At 45.9% G+C, this 15,014-nt stretch overlaps 1 protein-coding gene across 2 annotated transcripts in view; it reads right to left on the reverse strand.

Annotated features, from left to right (window-relative positions):
- LOC147890597 (uncharacterized) overlaps positions 1 to 12,760 on the reverse strand; it is a 33,024-nt gene extending 20,264 nt beyond the window's left edge. Inside the window, exons 1-3 of one of the 2 annotated variants that reach the window (XM_087390479.1) lie at positions 12,606 to 12,760; positions 11,685 to 11,942; positions 9,398 to 9,471 (exon numbers count right to left, since the gene is read on the reverse strand). In XM_087390479.1, the coding sequence (XP_087246605.1) occupies positions 9,398 to 9,471; positions 11,685 to 11,915 (305 nt within the window). In that variant the 5' untranslated portion in view covers positions 11,916 to 11,942; positions 12,606 to 12,760. Of the gene's footprint in view, positions 1 to 9,397; positions 9,472 to 11,684; positions 11,943 to 12,264; positions 12,335 to 12,605 lie in introns of those variants that run through there. The other variant, XM_087390481.1, reaches the window with a different exon arrangement.
- Between the last annotated feature and the right edge of the window lie 2,254 nt (positions 12,761 to 15,014).

The following is a 15,014-nucleotide window of genomic DNA, read 5'->3' on the forward strand; positions in this document are numbered from 1 at the left end:
TCGAGCTAGGGGCATGCTGAATTTAAGCTGCATAATGGGCTGTTGTGGTGCAAGGACAGACTTTAATTGGTGCCAGATTCAAAGTACCGACTGCTGGTCTTACAGGAAATGCACTCATCTCCTATGGCAGGACATGCGGGTATTACCAAGACATATGAAAAGGTCAAACAGAGCTTTATCTGGGATGGCTTGTGGTGGGATGTAGTTAAAGTTGTCAGTGCATGTTTGCCCTGCCAGCAAAATAAAGTGGACAGCCGGTTATCCGCAGATCTGCAGCCATTACCTATTCCAGAAGGCAAATGGACTCACATTGCTATGGATTTCATCACAGGGTTGCCTTCCACGGAGCGGGGATGGGATAGCATTTCTGTGGTGGTTGACAGAATGACAAAGCAGGCCCATTTCATACCCACTAAGACCCGTTATTCAGCATCACAGGTTGCTTGGCAGTTCATCGAGCATGTTTTTAAGCATCATGGTTTCCCTCGAGAGATTGTCAGCGACAGAGATGCAAAATTCATGGGTCACTTTTGGCAAAAATTATTTACAGCAGTGGGTACTTCTCTTACACCTAGCACTGCTTACCACCCTGAGACGGATGGACAGTCAGAAAGGGTGAACAAATCGTTGGAGGAGTATTTGAGGCATTTATGTCATGACACACAAAAGTCTTGGGATAAGTGGTTGGCACTTGCTGAATTTTGTTACAACAGTACCAAGCACATCTCTATTGGCATGAGCCCGTTCGAGGCTATGTATGGATGCACAATGGGTATGCCATCTTTAGTTGCAGACATGGCTGTGAAAAATCAGCAAGCAAGAAATGACTTGGAGAGTATGGATGCCCTTCTGCAATTGGCTAAAAAGAATATGCAGGATGCCCAAGCCAAGCAGAAGAAGTATGTGGATGAACGTAGTGTCTTTTGAAGAAGGGGATTATGTGCACTTACGCCTCCATAAGAACCGTTATGCCTCGCTGAAGGGTAACACCAACACGAAGCTTGCTCACAGGTATTACGGTCCCTACAGGATCATCTATAAAGTTGGCGAGGTGGCGTATGAGTTGGAGCTACCCAGGACCTCCAGATTCATAATGTTTTCCATGTATCCTTGCTGCAGCCACATGTCGGACAGCATGTCCAAGTCCTTCCTGAGCTACCACCTATGGATGAGGAGGGCCACATACTCGATGTTCTGGAGCGCATCATGGGTTTCAGGGATCACATATAAAGAAAGTACTTGGAGATGAAGATGAAGATGCCTACAAAGTAGGTTTTCATCTGCACTAAATGCCCAGATGATGGTACAAAAAAGAAGTACTTGAAGGAGTGCCCTCGCACGGGATTTGTTCACTTAAGTATACAAAAAACTGCTAAGAAGAAGGAGGCGGTATACCAATCCCCAACCGTGGGCTGAGATGCTCAAGAGTAGGGCAATTAACCGGCTTGGTAAGAATATCAGCATGATTATCGGCAGCTGGAACATAGATCAATCGAATAGTACCTAATTCCAAATGAAAGTGGACACCGACATGTTTGGTGCGGTTGGAAAAAATGGGATTGCCGGCAAGAGCGATGGCACTTTTGTTGTCGACGTAGAGGATCGTTGGTTCAGGACAAGTGTAGTTCTGCCAGAAACTGTCGGAGATATATGGCCTTTGTGGTACAATCATACAAGGCCCGGTATTCAGCCTCAGTAGAAGAGCCAGCAACAATTTCTTGTTTACGGCTAGACCAAGAAACAGGTGCCGAGCCAAACGAGAAAATATAGCCGCCATGAGAACGACGATTGTCCGGGTCACCAGCCCAGTCAGAATCAGTGTATCCCTGTAGTGTTAGTCCTGGTTTGAAATGTAAACCATAAGAGTAAGTACCACGTATGAACCGCAAGATACAAATACATGCATGCCAATGAGTGAGCTTGGGTTCATTAAAGTACTGACTGAGAATGGAAACTGAGTAAGCAAGATCCGGACGAGTGTGAAGGAGCCAGAGGAGTTTGCCAACAACCTGACGATAGAGATGTTCATCAAAGGGAGGAGACTCCAAGTCTTTTGAGAGCTTGACTGTGGGATCTAAGGGAGTGGCAGCGAGCTTAGGCTCGTGGGGAATGATCTAATCAAGGAGTTGAAGAGCATATTTCTGTTGAGAAACAAAAATGCCACCAGAATGCTGAACAACTTCCATGCCCAAGAAATAGGAGAGAAGACCGAGATCGGTCATTTCAAAGTGGTGCTGAGTTGAGTTTTAATGAATTGAAGTGTAGTGGGAGTAGAGCCTAAAAGCAAAAGATCATCTACGTAGAGTAAGATAAAACAGACCCCCCTGACGATTGATGGATATATAAATTTGGATCAAAAGGAGTGGAATGAAAGCCATTAGTTTTGAGGAAGGTGTCTATCATGTGGAACCACGATTGTGGAACCACGATCGAGGTGCTTGTTTAAGCCCATAAAGAGCTTTGCGGAGACGGAATACCTTATTTTCATGGCCAAGAGGAGAAAAACCAGGTGGGGAGTCACATAGACTTCCTCATCAAGGTAGCCATTGAGAAAGGCACTCTTGACATCCATCTGATAGATAGACCAGCGGTGATGAGCAGCTAGAGCGAGAAGAAGGCGACAGGAAGTTAATCGAGCAATAGGGGCAAAGGTTTCCTCATAATCGATACCATGTTTTTGGCGAAATCCTTGCAAGCGAGCTTTGTACTTGTCCAGTGTTCCATCGGCTTTGAGTTTTGTTCGGAAGATCCACTTGGTTCCGATGACCTTTTTGTGAGTGGGTCGATTGACCAAAATCCAGGTCTAATTGCGATCAATGCTCTCAAGCTCCTGTTCCATGGCACGATGTCACGCAAGATTTTGAACTCCTTCCTGCCAAGTGGCAAATTCAGAATGTATGATATAGGCCATGGTAAAAATGGAGGCGGTGGTAGTGGAAGAAGTTATTCGAGTAGAGCGTCGAGGACCGGAAGGAGGAAGTTCTAAGGGAATAATCCCGAAATCCTTCATAGTTTGGCGATACCAGTGTGGCAGCAGGTCGTGAGGAGAAGCAATGGGTGGTGACAGAGAAGTTTCGAAAGGAGAAGAAGAAATTTCGGGTGGAGAATTGTCGGAGGGAACAGGAGTAGATACGTCATCAGCAGAGAGAATAGAGGAATTTTTTAGAACATCTCTTTCATCGAAGACCACCTGTTGTGGCAAATTCAGCAACTAACCGCCGGTAATCTGCTAGTTTAACCTTGAGATCATCATCAGCAAGGATCTGGAATTGTTAGAGATCATGGTCAAGATTGATGCGACGAGTACGATCTCGAGCTGCATAGCGGTCAGTGAGATGTGCCCATCGCTCAGAGGCAAGATCAAAATGCTGTAATTGAGAGTGAAATTCAGGTAAAAGACCTTGCATGATTTCGACAATGGCAGTGGCATTACGATGTCGCCACGAGCGAACTACCTGAGGAGGATAAACATGGGGATCAGGTGGCGATTCAGTACCTTGAACAAGTTCCCATAGGTCTTGAGAATCAAGCACATGGCGCATGAGATTTGACCATGTGGTATAATTAGACCCGTTAAAACGAGTCATATCAGTGAAAGCATGTTTGGCTGTTGCAGAGACAGGGTGAGAGGAAGAAGAGAATGATAGGGAGAAGCAACCGGTGGAGGCATAAGAGAATTTAGAACAGGAGCGGAGTGAGAAGAAGGGAGAGGCGGCACCACCGGAGCAATAAAAGAATTTGGAAAAGGTCCCGAGGGGGAGGGATGAATATGAGAGGCGGGATATGACATGAGAGGGGAAAAAGAGGCAGCGGGAGAGATAGAGGGAAATAAAATATAGGAATCCACTGGCATGGGAGGAGGAGGAGGATGTGAAGCCACTCGAGGAAAGATGGCAGCGGAAGATATGAGAGGGATGGGAGGGAAGGAAGAATATGAACCGAAAGCAAACTCATTGTCAGACGCATTTCTCCTTTCTCGTCTGCGCGTGTTCACATGCATGTATGGATCTGTGTCCTCGTGATTACTCGTTCCTATGCCTTGCATAACAAATGGAGTTGCACTAAGGGAATAGGGCAACATACCTTGCACTGATTCTTGTGGGATAGGCACTGTCGAATAACCCAATGTTCTCATGCCGGCCTGTCCTCTTTTGTCAGGGTATACTTGTTCTTCGTCGGCACCGAACTTGAGATGTTGCTCAGCTTCTTCTGAGTTGAATAGAGGTCCTTGTTGACGTATCGGAGAGAACCATGGAGAGGTAGAGGCACGAGGTGTGCGGGTACCCGCTTCAAGTTCCTTCCATTTCTAAAATTCAGCAAATTCTTTAAAGAGTTTGGAGAGGTATTCATCACCTTCAATCCTTGCAGACTCTCTCTCGACATATGACGAAGGTGGTGGTTGAATAGAGGTCGATTCAGGCTGAGATCGCTTCAGGGAAGAGGGAGGAGACATCTTCAGGTGATGATTTATCTTCCAAGCTTTCCAGATCAAGGCTCAGGTGTCGATTGGCACACCTGGCTCTGATACCATATAAAGAAAGTACTTGGAGACAAATAAAACAATACTGAAGACTAATGATAGCTGAAGAAGAAATATATATCACAAACGGAACTCAGTACAGGAGAAGATATGAGAGAGAAGCTCTGGAGGAAGCAAACATCAATCCTCCAGGGAAGACAACTGTAGTGGACTTCTGCACTAGCTCCACAAGTTGGAACTGAGCCAAATCTGAGACAAACTGATGCAAGAGTTGCTGCAGATTTGGAATAGAAAGAACATTATCTTGAGCAGAAGTTGGAGGCAAATCTGGAGCAGAAGTTGGGGGCAGATCTGGAGCAGAAGTTGGGGCAGATCTGGAGCAGAAATTGGGGCAGATCTGGAGCAGAAAGGAGGCAGATCTGGAGCAGAAATTGGAACAGATCTGGAGCAGAAAGGAGGCAGATTTGGAGTCAGCGGAGAAGGCAGCCAGGAGGCAGAAGTGGAGGCAGCAGAGGAGGCAGCCAGGAGGCAGAAGTGGAGGCAGCAGAGGAGGCAGCCAGGGGGTAGAAGAGGCTCAGGGTGTGCAAGGACCTCTGGAGCTTGAAGTGGTGAGAAGTACCTAGGCCCCCCCCCCCCTTTAAATAGGGAGGGGCCAGTCGGTCAACCAGCTGGTCGGCCAGCTGGTCGGCCCAGATCGGACCGACCTGGTCAGTCTGGTCGGCCAGATATTGACCGACCAGGTCAATCTGGTCGGCCAGATTTGGTCGGCCAGAAAGGGGCCTTTTGTGGCCTCCGATCCGGGGCTCTTTAGGAGCCTGTTTTTGACAGGGCTTTGGTTGTGGAATTTTGTCCAGGTTTTGGTTGTTGATTTGTGTCCTGACGGAGAGTCACCTGTGGTGTTTTTACCTGTAAGTGATCGGACCTTTGCGCCAGTTTGGCCTTTGATTATCCTGTCCTCTAGAATTGGAGATTGCCTGGCTTAACATCACGTACTCCGAAACAAAGTCCACGCCGAGTATCTTATCAAGTGGTAGGGACTCCCTGAGGATGAGAACTCATGGCAGCCAGAGAGCATTGTCCAGGACAACCCCTATCTCCTACCGGGCTAATTATTATTTGCTGTTTGCTGCACCTATTTAACAGCACGAATATGAAATTTTGAGGGCAAAATTCTATGGAAAGGGATGGCTGTAATGAAGGGGGAAAAGAGGCCAAGTTAGAGGCCCTTTAGGTGGAAAATGTGGAGGGACTATATAAGTCTCCATCCACCTCCTACTATGTACTTTTTGATGTGATGTCTAATCCTATCTACTCTCCCTTCCTCCTTCCTACCTACGCTCACTCTCTCTCTCTCTCTCTCTCTCTCTCTGTGCCCGCCCCACCGGGGTTACCGTTGCCCTCATCCACGAGGCCACCCGCCGCCCCCGACGACTGAGCTCGACTAGGCCGCGTGACGTCAGAGGCCAATCATCTATCGCAGGGTTTTTTCCGGCCTCCCATTTGACGGCCCCTCTATGATTGGTCTCTGACGATCACCACCCTCACCCCCCTCTGCCCCATTTTTGGTGCCCCCTTCTTTTTTGTATCATCTAGAGGTAGACACATATTTTTTTGTATCACGACTAGACACACCGTCCTTCATAACCTCTTTTTTTGTAGAGGTTAATCCCCCTCTCCCTTCCTCTTAATCTATCCTCCTCAACTTTCACTCTAATAGCAAGTCCTTCAGAATTGTTTCGCTCCCGGCTGAACACTAACACTAAGATTTGCACCCGCACCCCAAGAGAAATGGGGGACAAAGCCAAGAAAAACAACAATAACAACAACAACAACAAAAAAGCAAACGACACAACTGAATTTGGAGGATGTGAACACACGTTACAACCGAAGTGGACTCAGGATAGACAGCAAGGCAAAGGTAGAACCAGCCTCAGCTTCTTCAGCCTCTATCTCTACCTCAACCTCAACCTCAACTCCCGCTACAGTGTCAGTTTCGTTTTCAGCTCCAACCTCAGCTCCCTCTATCTCTATCTCTACTTCGACTTCAGTCCCCGCTTCATGCATCTACATCTACGATCAGTGAGATACTCATGCCCATGGTGCCGGTTGTTGTTCTCTTTCCCTCTTCTCCTGTTACAGCTCTCGCACAACTTATGACCCCTACTTCGGAGGTGTCATACACTGTGCCGCATTACGCACTTCTTACTCTGGCCATCTGTACATACTTCTCGCTTATATTGACTTCATTACCCTTTTAAAGAATCGTGCTGCCCTTGTCACCCGCTCACTACACGAGGCTGCCATTCACGCTTTTCCCCACACCACCAGCTCCACCAGCCCACCACCCCCTGGAACCATATCCTGTAATAGTTGGTACGATGATGAGTGTAAGGCCTTACGCCGTCAACTCATATTCAAAACCAAAAACAGTCTTCGAGCGCACCAGATATGCTATGTGAATACCATAGACTGGTACCTTCTGGCGGAGATTTCTAGAAGGACGATCCCCTTCGCCACTCACTAACACCCAGATCTGGTTTGATTATGCACGCACACTTTATGACATCCCAAATCAGCCAATCCCTAGCCTCTCACACATGCCTCGTCCCACATCCTGCACCCTCTTTACTAGAGGAGGGGTAAAGGATGCCGTAATGAAACTTCATAATGGCCGAGCGAAGGATCATGAGGGACTATGCACTGAGTTCATTGCATATGGGATTAACCTCCTAGCCCCGATCTTAGCAAAGCTTTTTAATAAAGCGGTTTGTTTGGGATTTCCACACACTTGGACCATTAACATTATCTCACCCATCCACAAGGCAGGGGATCCCATGAGCCCGGAGAACTACAGGATTATTATGATTGGACATGTCATGTCCAAGATTTATGCATCGGTACTGGACTCCGAGGTTAGCAGACTTGCACAGTGTCGAGGACTTAGAGCAACAGGACAGGCCGAATTCCGGCGTGATCATGGAACCATAAACTATGGCGCCTACAAGACTTGGGTTATGACCAGGAGATCATTTGGGCTGTCATGGCACTTTGCGAGAGAGGTTCTGGCACAGTTCGGGCAAGATCCGGGTGGACAGACGAGATCATGCGTACCATCGGGGTCAAACAAGGGTGTCCTTTGTCGCCTACCTTGTTTGGCCTCTACATTGACGAGCTTGAGACAATGATGCACACACAGGGGGGTGTAGGTTGCTCTCTTGCGGGCACGCTAATCCAGATTTTGCTCTATGCAGATGACATGGCTCTCTTGTCTTCCTCAGCAGAGGGGTTTCAGAGACACCTAGATGCACTACAATCCTTTTGTGAGTCTCATGATTTGAAGGTCAACCAGGGTAAAACCAAGGTCATGATCTTCAATACATCTCGAGCCATCGTGCGTCGGGAGCTGTTCACATTTGCGGAGTCATCTGTTGAGATAGTTTCATCATACACTTATCTTGGGGTTATCTTCTCTGGACCGAGCTTCACTATGAGACCCGCAATTCAGGCACGCTTGAGTAGAGGGTATGCCTCATTGGCCAGGCTAGAGAGGCAGTGCTTCCGCTCACACTTTCAGGATCCACGCACCAAGGGGTTGCTTTTTGACTCCTTGGCTCGCCCAGCGGGGATGTACGACAGCCCTTGTTGGGGGCCAGACTTGTCGGATACAGAGTGGGCCCGTGTGGAGCGGCTACAAGTTCTCATGCTATCACGGATGATTCGTGGTAAGTCATCCGTTCCTCACTAGATCATTCAAGCTGAGTTTGGGTCACCCCCTTTACAGCTAGATGCTGCATTTCAGGTCATCACATATTTGTACCGAGTTAGGGAATATGGGGATTATACCTCGGGGCGTAGCAAGCTACCATGGATAGCTCTATCCTCTTCTATGGCACTTGCAGCAGGAGGAAATCAGAGGTGCTGGTATGCACGTACAGAGAGATGGTTTGAGCGGCTGGGGCTCCACATGGATAGACTACCTCCCTTCCAGTATAGCATGGATGCTCCGTTCTCTCCCCTCTTATCACACGAGGTCAACTAGGTTATCCGTGAGGATCTACTACAACTACACACTTTTCGGACCTGGTTGGAACCGAGTGAACTCCCAGTGAAGCTTAGCTTCTACAGAGATCACTTCTTACATATCACAGCGGAGGGTTTCATTGACCCACCAAGATTAGTAGAATTGAAGGGGCAGATGGATTCCATTGGCTAAATAGCCTTGGGCCAAGCTTGATCATTTGGTCCCAGGGCCTTGCACAATCATTGCCTAACTGAGTCCCTGCCCATATGGCCAATTTATTGCAAAATGGCCCACTCTGTGTAAGAAGTGGATTGGCCAAGCTTAATCCCATCAAGGTCTATGACCTTGCACACTTGTTGCCCAATTGGATCCCCTTTGCCAAACCATACGCGGCCAAACTATTAAAAATGGGTGTGAAAAGTGCTAAGAGATGCTACAAGGATGGTCTGATGTGTCAAGTAATTCACCCTTCTACCAATGTTAAACTCTTAAAAGTAATCATTCTTGGAAAATGTGTGTGGGATATAAGACATTGACAGGATAACAATTAAAAACAAGTACCTTTCCATGCATATATGAAATTTTAGACAGCTTCAAAGAAGCAAAATTTTCAGCCATATGGACTCAAGCGTGGGAACCAGCAAGTCAAAATAACACCATAGGACATTCATTACACAACTCTCCCAAATTCTCAAGGTCTTTACAAATTTGTAGTGATTCATTTCAGGTCGGTTTATGCCCCACCCATGTTTAATCACAAGGAGCAAGATCTTTTAGAATAGGATAGGAAACACTCAAAGATTGTACGTGACTTGCTAAAAGAAAATCAGCTCTTTATTAATGCCAAGAAGACTGATTCCTTCCTTTGATAGCTCAAATCAGGAGAGTTGCATTACCTGGTGTCTTCACAGCATTCATGTTCAGCATTATTGCACTTGTTGGGTTCATCAATACAGCCTTTAAAGCTGGCCTGAAAAACTAGAGTTCATGAGTACGTTCCCCATGCATATCACACCAACAAATCTCATTATCAATCTATTTATTTTACCAGATACAATGATCATGTACACAATTCATGGCAACAAAACAGTCTGCATATTCTAACTCCTGGAGACCAATCTCCCAGCCAGTCTATTTTTTGTACAAATTACAAAAAACAATACAGACAATTCATGTTAGCCTGAGCCAACAACCTCACAATATATATCACCACGCATTTGATCAGTTCATCCTCCTAAAATTACTTACTAAACCCCTCAGACAGAGCCTTCACTGCTGTGAGCAGGTCAATAGAAGTATGGTCATTTATCAAGGGCTTGTAAGGATTCCTAATTTGTACTCTCCCCCAATACTGTTGTGATTGTGCATTGGTTTTTTACTATTCCCTGAACCAAATATATCTAGACTGTCATCCAAATGACCAAGCTTAAAAAGGACATTTGAGTGCACTAAAAGGACAGGTGTCCCACCTGCGATCCCCCATATTAGGAGGAAAAGGTCAATGATCGGGGTAGATCAAGGTAGGATATGGGTTGGGCATTGGAGTAGATCGTTCAGTGTCTCCCCTATAAGACCCCAGATGAAGAAAGCATAGGGACATGAGGATGGGGAATCAAAGAAAATAGCATAAGACACAGGTAGAGAGAGAGAGAGAGAGAGAGAGAGAGAGAGAGAGGGGGAGGGAGGGAGGGAGGGAGAGAGGGAGGAAGAAAAAAAGAAAGAAAGAAAGTTTATTAAAGTCTACGAAAGACTGATAGGTGTACAAGACTAATAAAAACCTTACAAACAAGCAGAAGGGTGGAGCTACTAAGTGATCATCATCACCCATGCCGAATGCTAAGTCCTAAAAATACGTAGTCATAGAGCATCAGTGATGTCATCAACATCATCCTCATAAGTACAATGTGACTTCATGATGGTGTAGGTGTCAAGGGGGACTCGGGGGAAGGGCGAGATCATGATGATGTGTAGCTCGTGATGGAGCACTAGCGGCTGTCTATGGGTGTAGTCCGTTTCAGTCTCCTAGCGATGACCCTGCTCCTAACCAAAGCTACTGTAACTCTTGTGGGCCGTGCTCCAGGTCTGAACAAGGAGGGGAGGTCACCAAGTGTAATCTATGTGTCCGTTTGCTGTCGAGTGTGGCGTGTCTCGGACTCAAGGTCTCTGCTGCGTCTTCCGGCAGGGGCTGTATGGTCCATACAACCTGAATGGAAAAAGTCAATAATCCTACTCTGAGAGTGATCGGACTGTGTGTCGAAAGCCTATCTCTGCACCTGGAGTAGTAGCTCTCTATGCCAAAGTGCCTCATGAAGGAAGGCAGCAAGACACCTCTGGTCTAGGTATGTAAGGAGCCTGGTGAGGGGCCCAAAACCGTTTCTCAAGAGGCAGTGATATCGGCCACGGATCTCATAGTGCACGAGGCAACTGACGAAGTGCTCCTCTGACTCGATCTCCTGTCGATCACATGGCATGCATATGCGTCCCTCCCTGGGAATCCCCTCACCTCGTCCACTCTCGATACGGAGTCAATGTGATGACACTCGCAACTGCCCGATGGTGATCCTCAATGACTGCCGTAGATGGATCTGCGAGTACTCTAGGGGGATTATGAAACCCTCCTCCGAGAAGTGGAGGCAATGATCCTTGTAGAAGTTGAGCTTCACTGGAAGCTCCCTCGGCTCCAACCAGATCCTAAAGTGTGTAGTTGTAGGAGGTCCTCTCGAATGAACTGGTTCACCTTGTGGTATGAGAGAGAGAGAGAGAGAGAGAGAGAGCTGGAAATTGGCTGCAGCAGAGGCAGTGAGATCCACAGAAGGGAAGCCAACAGTTCTACAGATACGGGGGGATTCAAGGCACAGAGAGAGAATCTAATGCAGGTCTTATGAATGATTATGAGCCTTCAACTTGTTAACAAAAGTGGACGGCAGTGCTAACAAAAGTGGTAAATGGAATCAAATGGAAAATAAATCTTCGCGAGTTGTCTTCCGTTAGAGACAATTTTCGTTGTTTATTTACAAATGTGAAGCTGTAGCACAAGCACTTACTGAATTTCATCTTCAAATCCCTTTTTTCCCAAAAGAATTCTCTTACACCTTCAAAAAAAAATCACCTTGAAGTTGCATTTCATCTTCAAATCCCTTTTCCCAAAAAAAATCCTCTTGCACCTTCCCAAAAAAAAATCACCTTGAAGTGATCCGTGCGGGGCCTTGTAAGCGCGTTTGTTCTCGTAAATTCACAATCCACGGCAAGCTTGGAGAAAACGTGCACTGATGCTAGTAACGTCCTGCGACAAATCTCTGATAGCAAGGATTCCACAAAGGTGCGAAGAAGCGCAGCGCTTGCGTTTTCAAAGCCCGTCTGGTTGCGACGCATAGAATAATCACGTTCCAGCATTTGCATGTCAGGAATGGCCATGAATTACCGTCCACGCAAGAGCTAAAGCTGCCACAAGAAGTAGTCAATTCAAAACCCCAGTTTACTATAACACAAATACTCGTCACGCCCTCGAAGGCCACGGACAAAATAAGCCAGCACTTAGAGCAGGAACCAAAATGATTCGTCACGGTCGACACGCCCTCAAAGGCCACGGACAAAAGTAAGCCAGCAGAAATCATTTTGGTTCCATAGAACACGTATCACTCACTCCATCCTGAAAATGCCAGGGCAATTACTCTTGCAAATGAAGAACAGGGCGAAATTCAGCGTCTGAAGTTCGATGCAACTACGCAAAAGAAGTTAATAAGCTATTTAGGCGGCGTAGTACCCGCTCTTTATGCAAATGCCAGGATTCTTGCAGGACGAAGAGCAACAGGACGAAATGAAGCACTGAAAGCGTCAAATCCAAACTTTTTGGAGCAAAAAAAGCCCAAAAAAGCTACCTAGGCGACTTATAACACACTGAACCATCTGAACCACGAAGGCTATTCTTACAAAACAGGAAGACGGAAATTATCAGCTGTAATTCGAGGCAAAGAAGCCAAGCCGGTAAAATTGCAGGGAAAATCCGGCTGGAACGAGAGAAAAAACACAAAGCAGATGGGATAAAGCAAAATTCTTTGAAGCAATGAGGAAGAAGAAGACGATTTCTGGTGCGTTTGGCATTACCTAGAGAGCAGAAGAACCCTAATTCGAAGCAGCAAGAGAGGCCTCCCTTCCGCCCCGCTCAAACTGGCACACTTGCAAGGGCGGGATTTTGCAAGAAGCCTCGCACTCGCACATTCCGGGCCATAAACTGTGAGTCCTCCTTTCCCACTCGTAAACTGCCCTAGCCCAAGTTGGTTTTCAAATTCCCCATATTTAGCGCTTTTCTCCTTTTCCATGTCATCGCCAGCTTTATGCTTTTTAGGAGGGGGGGGGCCTTGCCATGAGCGTGTGAGAGGGGCAGCCGTCGACGTGATGGCATGATCTCCACGTGGATCGTTTCTATTGGCTGGGTGCATTGTCCCCAAGGCCGGCATGTGTGGCATCGTAGGCGCACTTGGAGTGCCCAAACAAATCCACCAAAATTTCGTGGATTCAAACAGCCTACGTGATGCCAATCTACAACTCACACCCCTCTAAACATCCCCACGTGTGAATAGACAAGGTTGCACAATCCACTACAACAAGATTTCTAAGAGGTTATTCTTTCTAGAGTTTTTGGATTGGGAATATGGTGCAACTTGCCTTCATATTCATGTGGGGTGTCATTTTCTTTGGAGAGATTGTATTGTATGCATGTTTATGCGTTTAAACTTTTGGTGCCACTTTTATAGATTTGGTATGCATAATGATGCATGATACTACTACACAACATTTACAAATTGTAGGAAAGTAGACTCAAGAGGCTTACAAATGAGGCTCAAAATCTGATTTCATTATACCATCGTAACAAATGTATGTACAAGAAATAGTCTTCTAGATTCATCTCTTTAAAAAGGACGCATAGCCAAATCCCCATCATAACCAAACACTCGGAGTTCTTGCATGGCATGGTCATGTGTAAGCCTCTCCAATGGGCCATCTGCCATCATTTTGTCGCCAATGTGTCTCCCAATTAATTCCACAAGTGATTGTGACGCATGCGAAGGTTCAAAGTCCAATGCATATAGGCATCCAATAGTAACTTCACCATTTCCTTAATAATCCAACAAAGGGCATAAGTGTCAAATTTTGGACTATATCTCTCTTTTCTTGCAAAAACATACAACTTTGGTATGAGCCAATGTTTTCGAGCATGTTCTTGCTCGCAACCAAACTCTCATCCTGCAATCGCTTCATTTTTTTAAAAGCTCTTCTAGCTCCTCTGTGATATCTTGTGTCATGACTCAATCAATGATTCTAACACGACATGCACTCTTTGCTGGCCATAAAATTAAGCAAGATGTTGCTAGTTTGTATGAAACCATTGGGTATGATGCAATTGGGCTAGTCTTTGCAGGAGAGCAAGACTCTTTGCTCCTCCCTTCAAGCGTGTATCAATGTAATGAAAGACCCTTCATTATATGGCAGCTAGAGGGAAAATTCACCATTGAAATATGGTGTGATGGTACACAAAGGCTCTTCTTTGGTTGTCGAATAACTCTCACAAGAACTGGGCACAGTACTTCCATTGCCCCCTCTCTTTATGATTCTCATCTATGCATTCCATCACTATCCTTGTATTGCTTGCCAGCGTACCACCTTTGTTCATTGAATCCCAGGCAACCTATTGGATAGACTCGAAACACGCTTCCATAGGTTCCAACCCAATTTGCTCTCCCTAAAAGTTCTCTTGTTCTGTAATATATGTTGCGAAAGTCACATTTCCTATGTGACTAGCTCGTTGTTGCTAGAGCCCTTGTGTAGTACCTCAAAGCACTTTGGCTATTAAAATTGAATGTCTCTCTCCTCTAACTACTTATGGAGGTAATAGTGATTTTTCAATATCGTGGGGACATCTTACTTAGCTTGCTCCTTTGCAATTCCATATCTCAATGATGATCTCTTCTCCCATCTCTCAATCATGTGGTTCTTCTTATCCAATAGTAGGACTTGACCTTTGTGATCAGCATCCTATCAAAGATGCATGGCAACTGATGAACTTTTAGCACACACGTCCTTAAACCATACCTGCACATTGCCGATTTGTGAGCTAAACCAAATAAATGCCTCTGACTCCTAATCCACCACGATGGCAAACTCATTGTTTAGGGCATCCTATTCAAGCTTTTGCCCTTGTGTCTTGTATAATCTTTATATGGAAACTTATTTTATGCTCAGCTATTATTTGCTCTAACAATTGCTCTTGAAGCACCTAATTAACGAGCTTGGGTTAGCTTCAATGTTCACGAATGCTTGCACTCAATGCTAGTGGACCTTCCATCATATGCAATCAAAGGTAGAAGAGTAAAGAAAAAACTGTGTGGAAGTGAAATTTTGATACAATATCTGCACATAAAGTGCAACATGTGTTCTAGAAAATACAATGCATGAAAAAGAACCCCCAAAAAAACTCGACAGAGTCTAAGGACCTAACCCTAGTAGTGGTCCCTC

Source organism: Dipteris shenzhenensis, chromosome 19 (assembly GCF_047967505.1).
Source record: "Dipteris shenzhenensis isolate YYH24624 ecotype China chromosome 19, Dip_SZ_1.0, whole genome shotgun sequence".
Lineage (NCBI taxonomy): Eukaryota > Viridiplantae > Streptophyta > Polypodiopsida > Gleicheniales > Dipteridaceae > Dipteris > Dipteris shenzhenensis.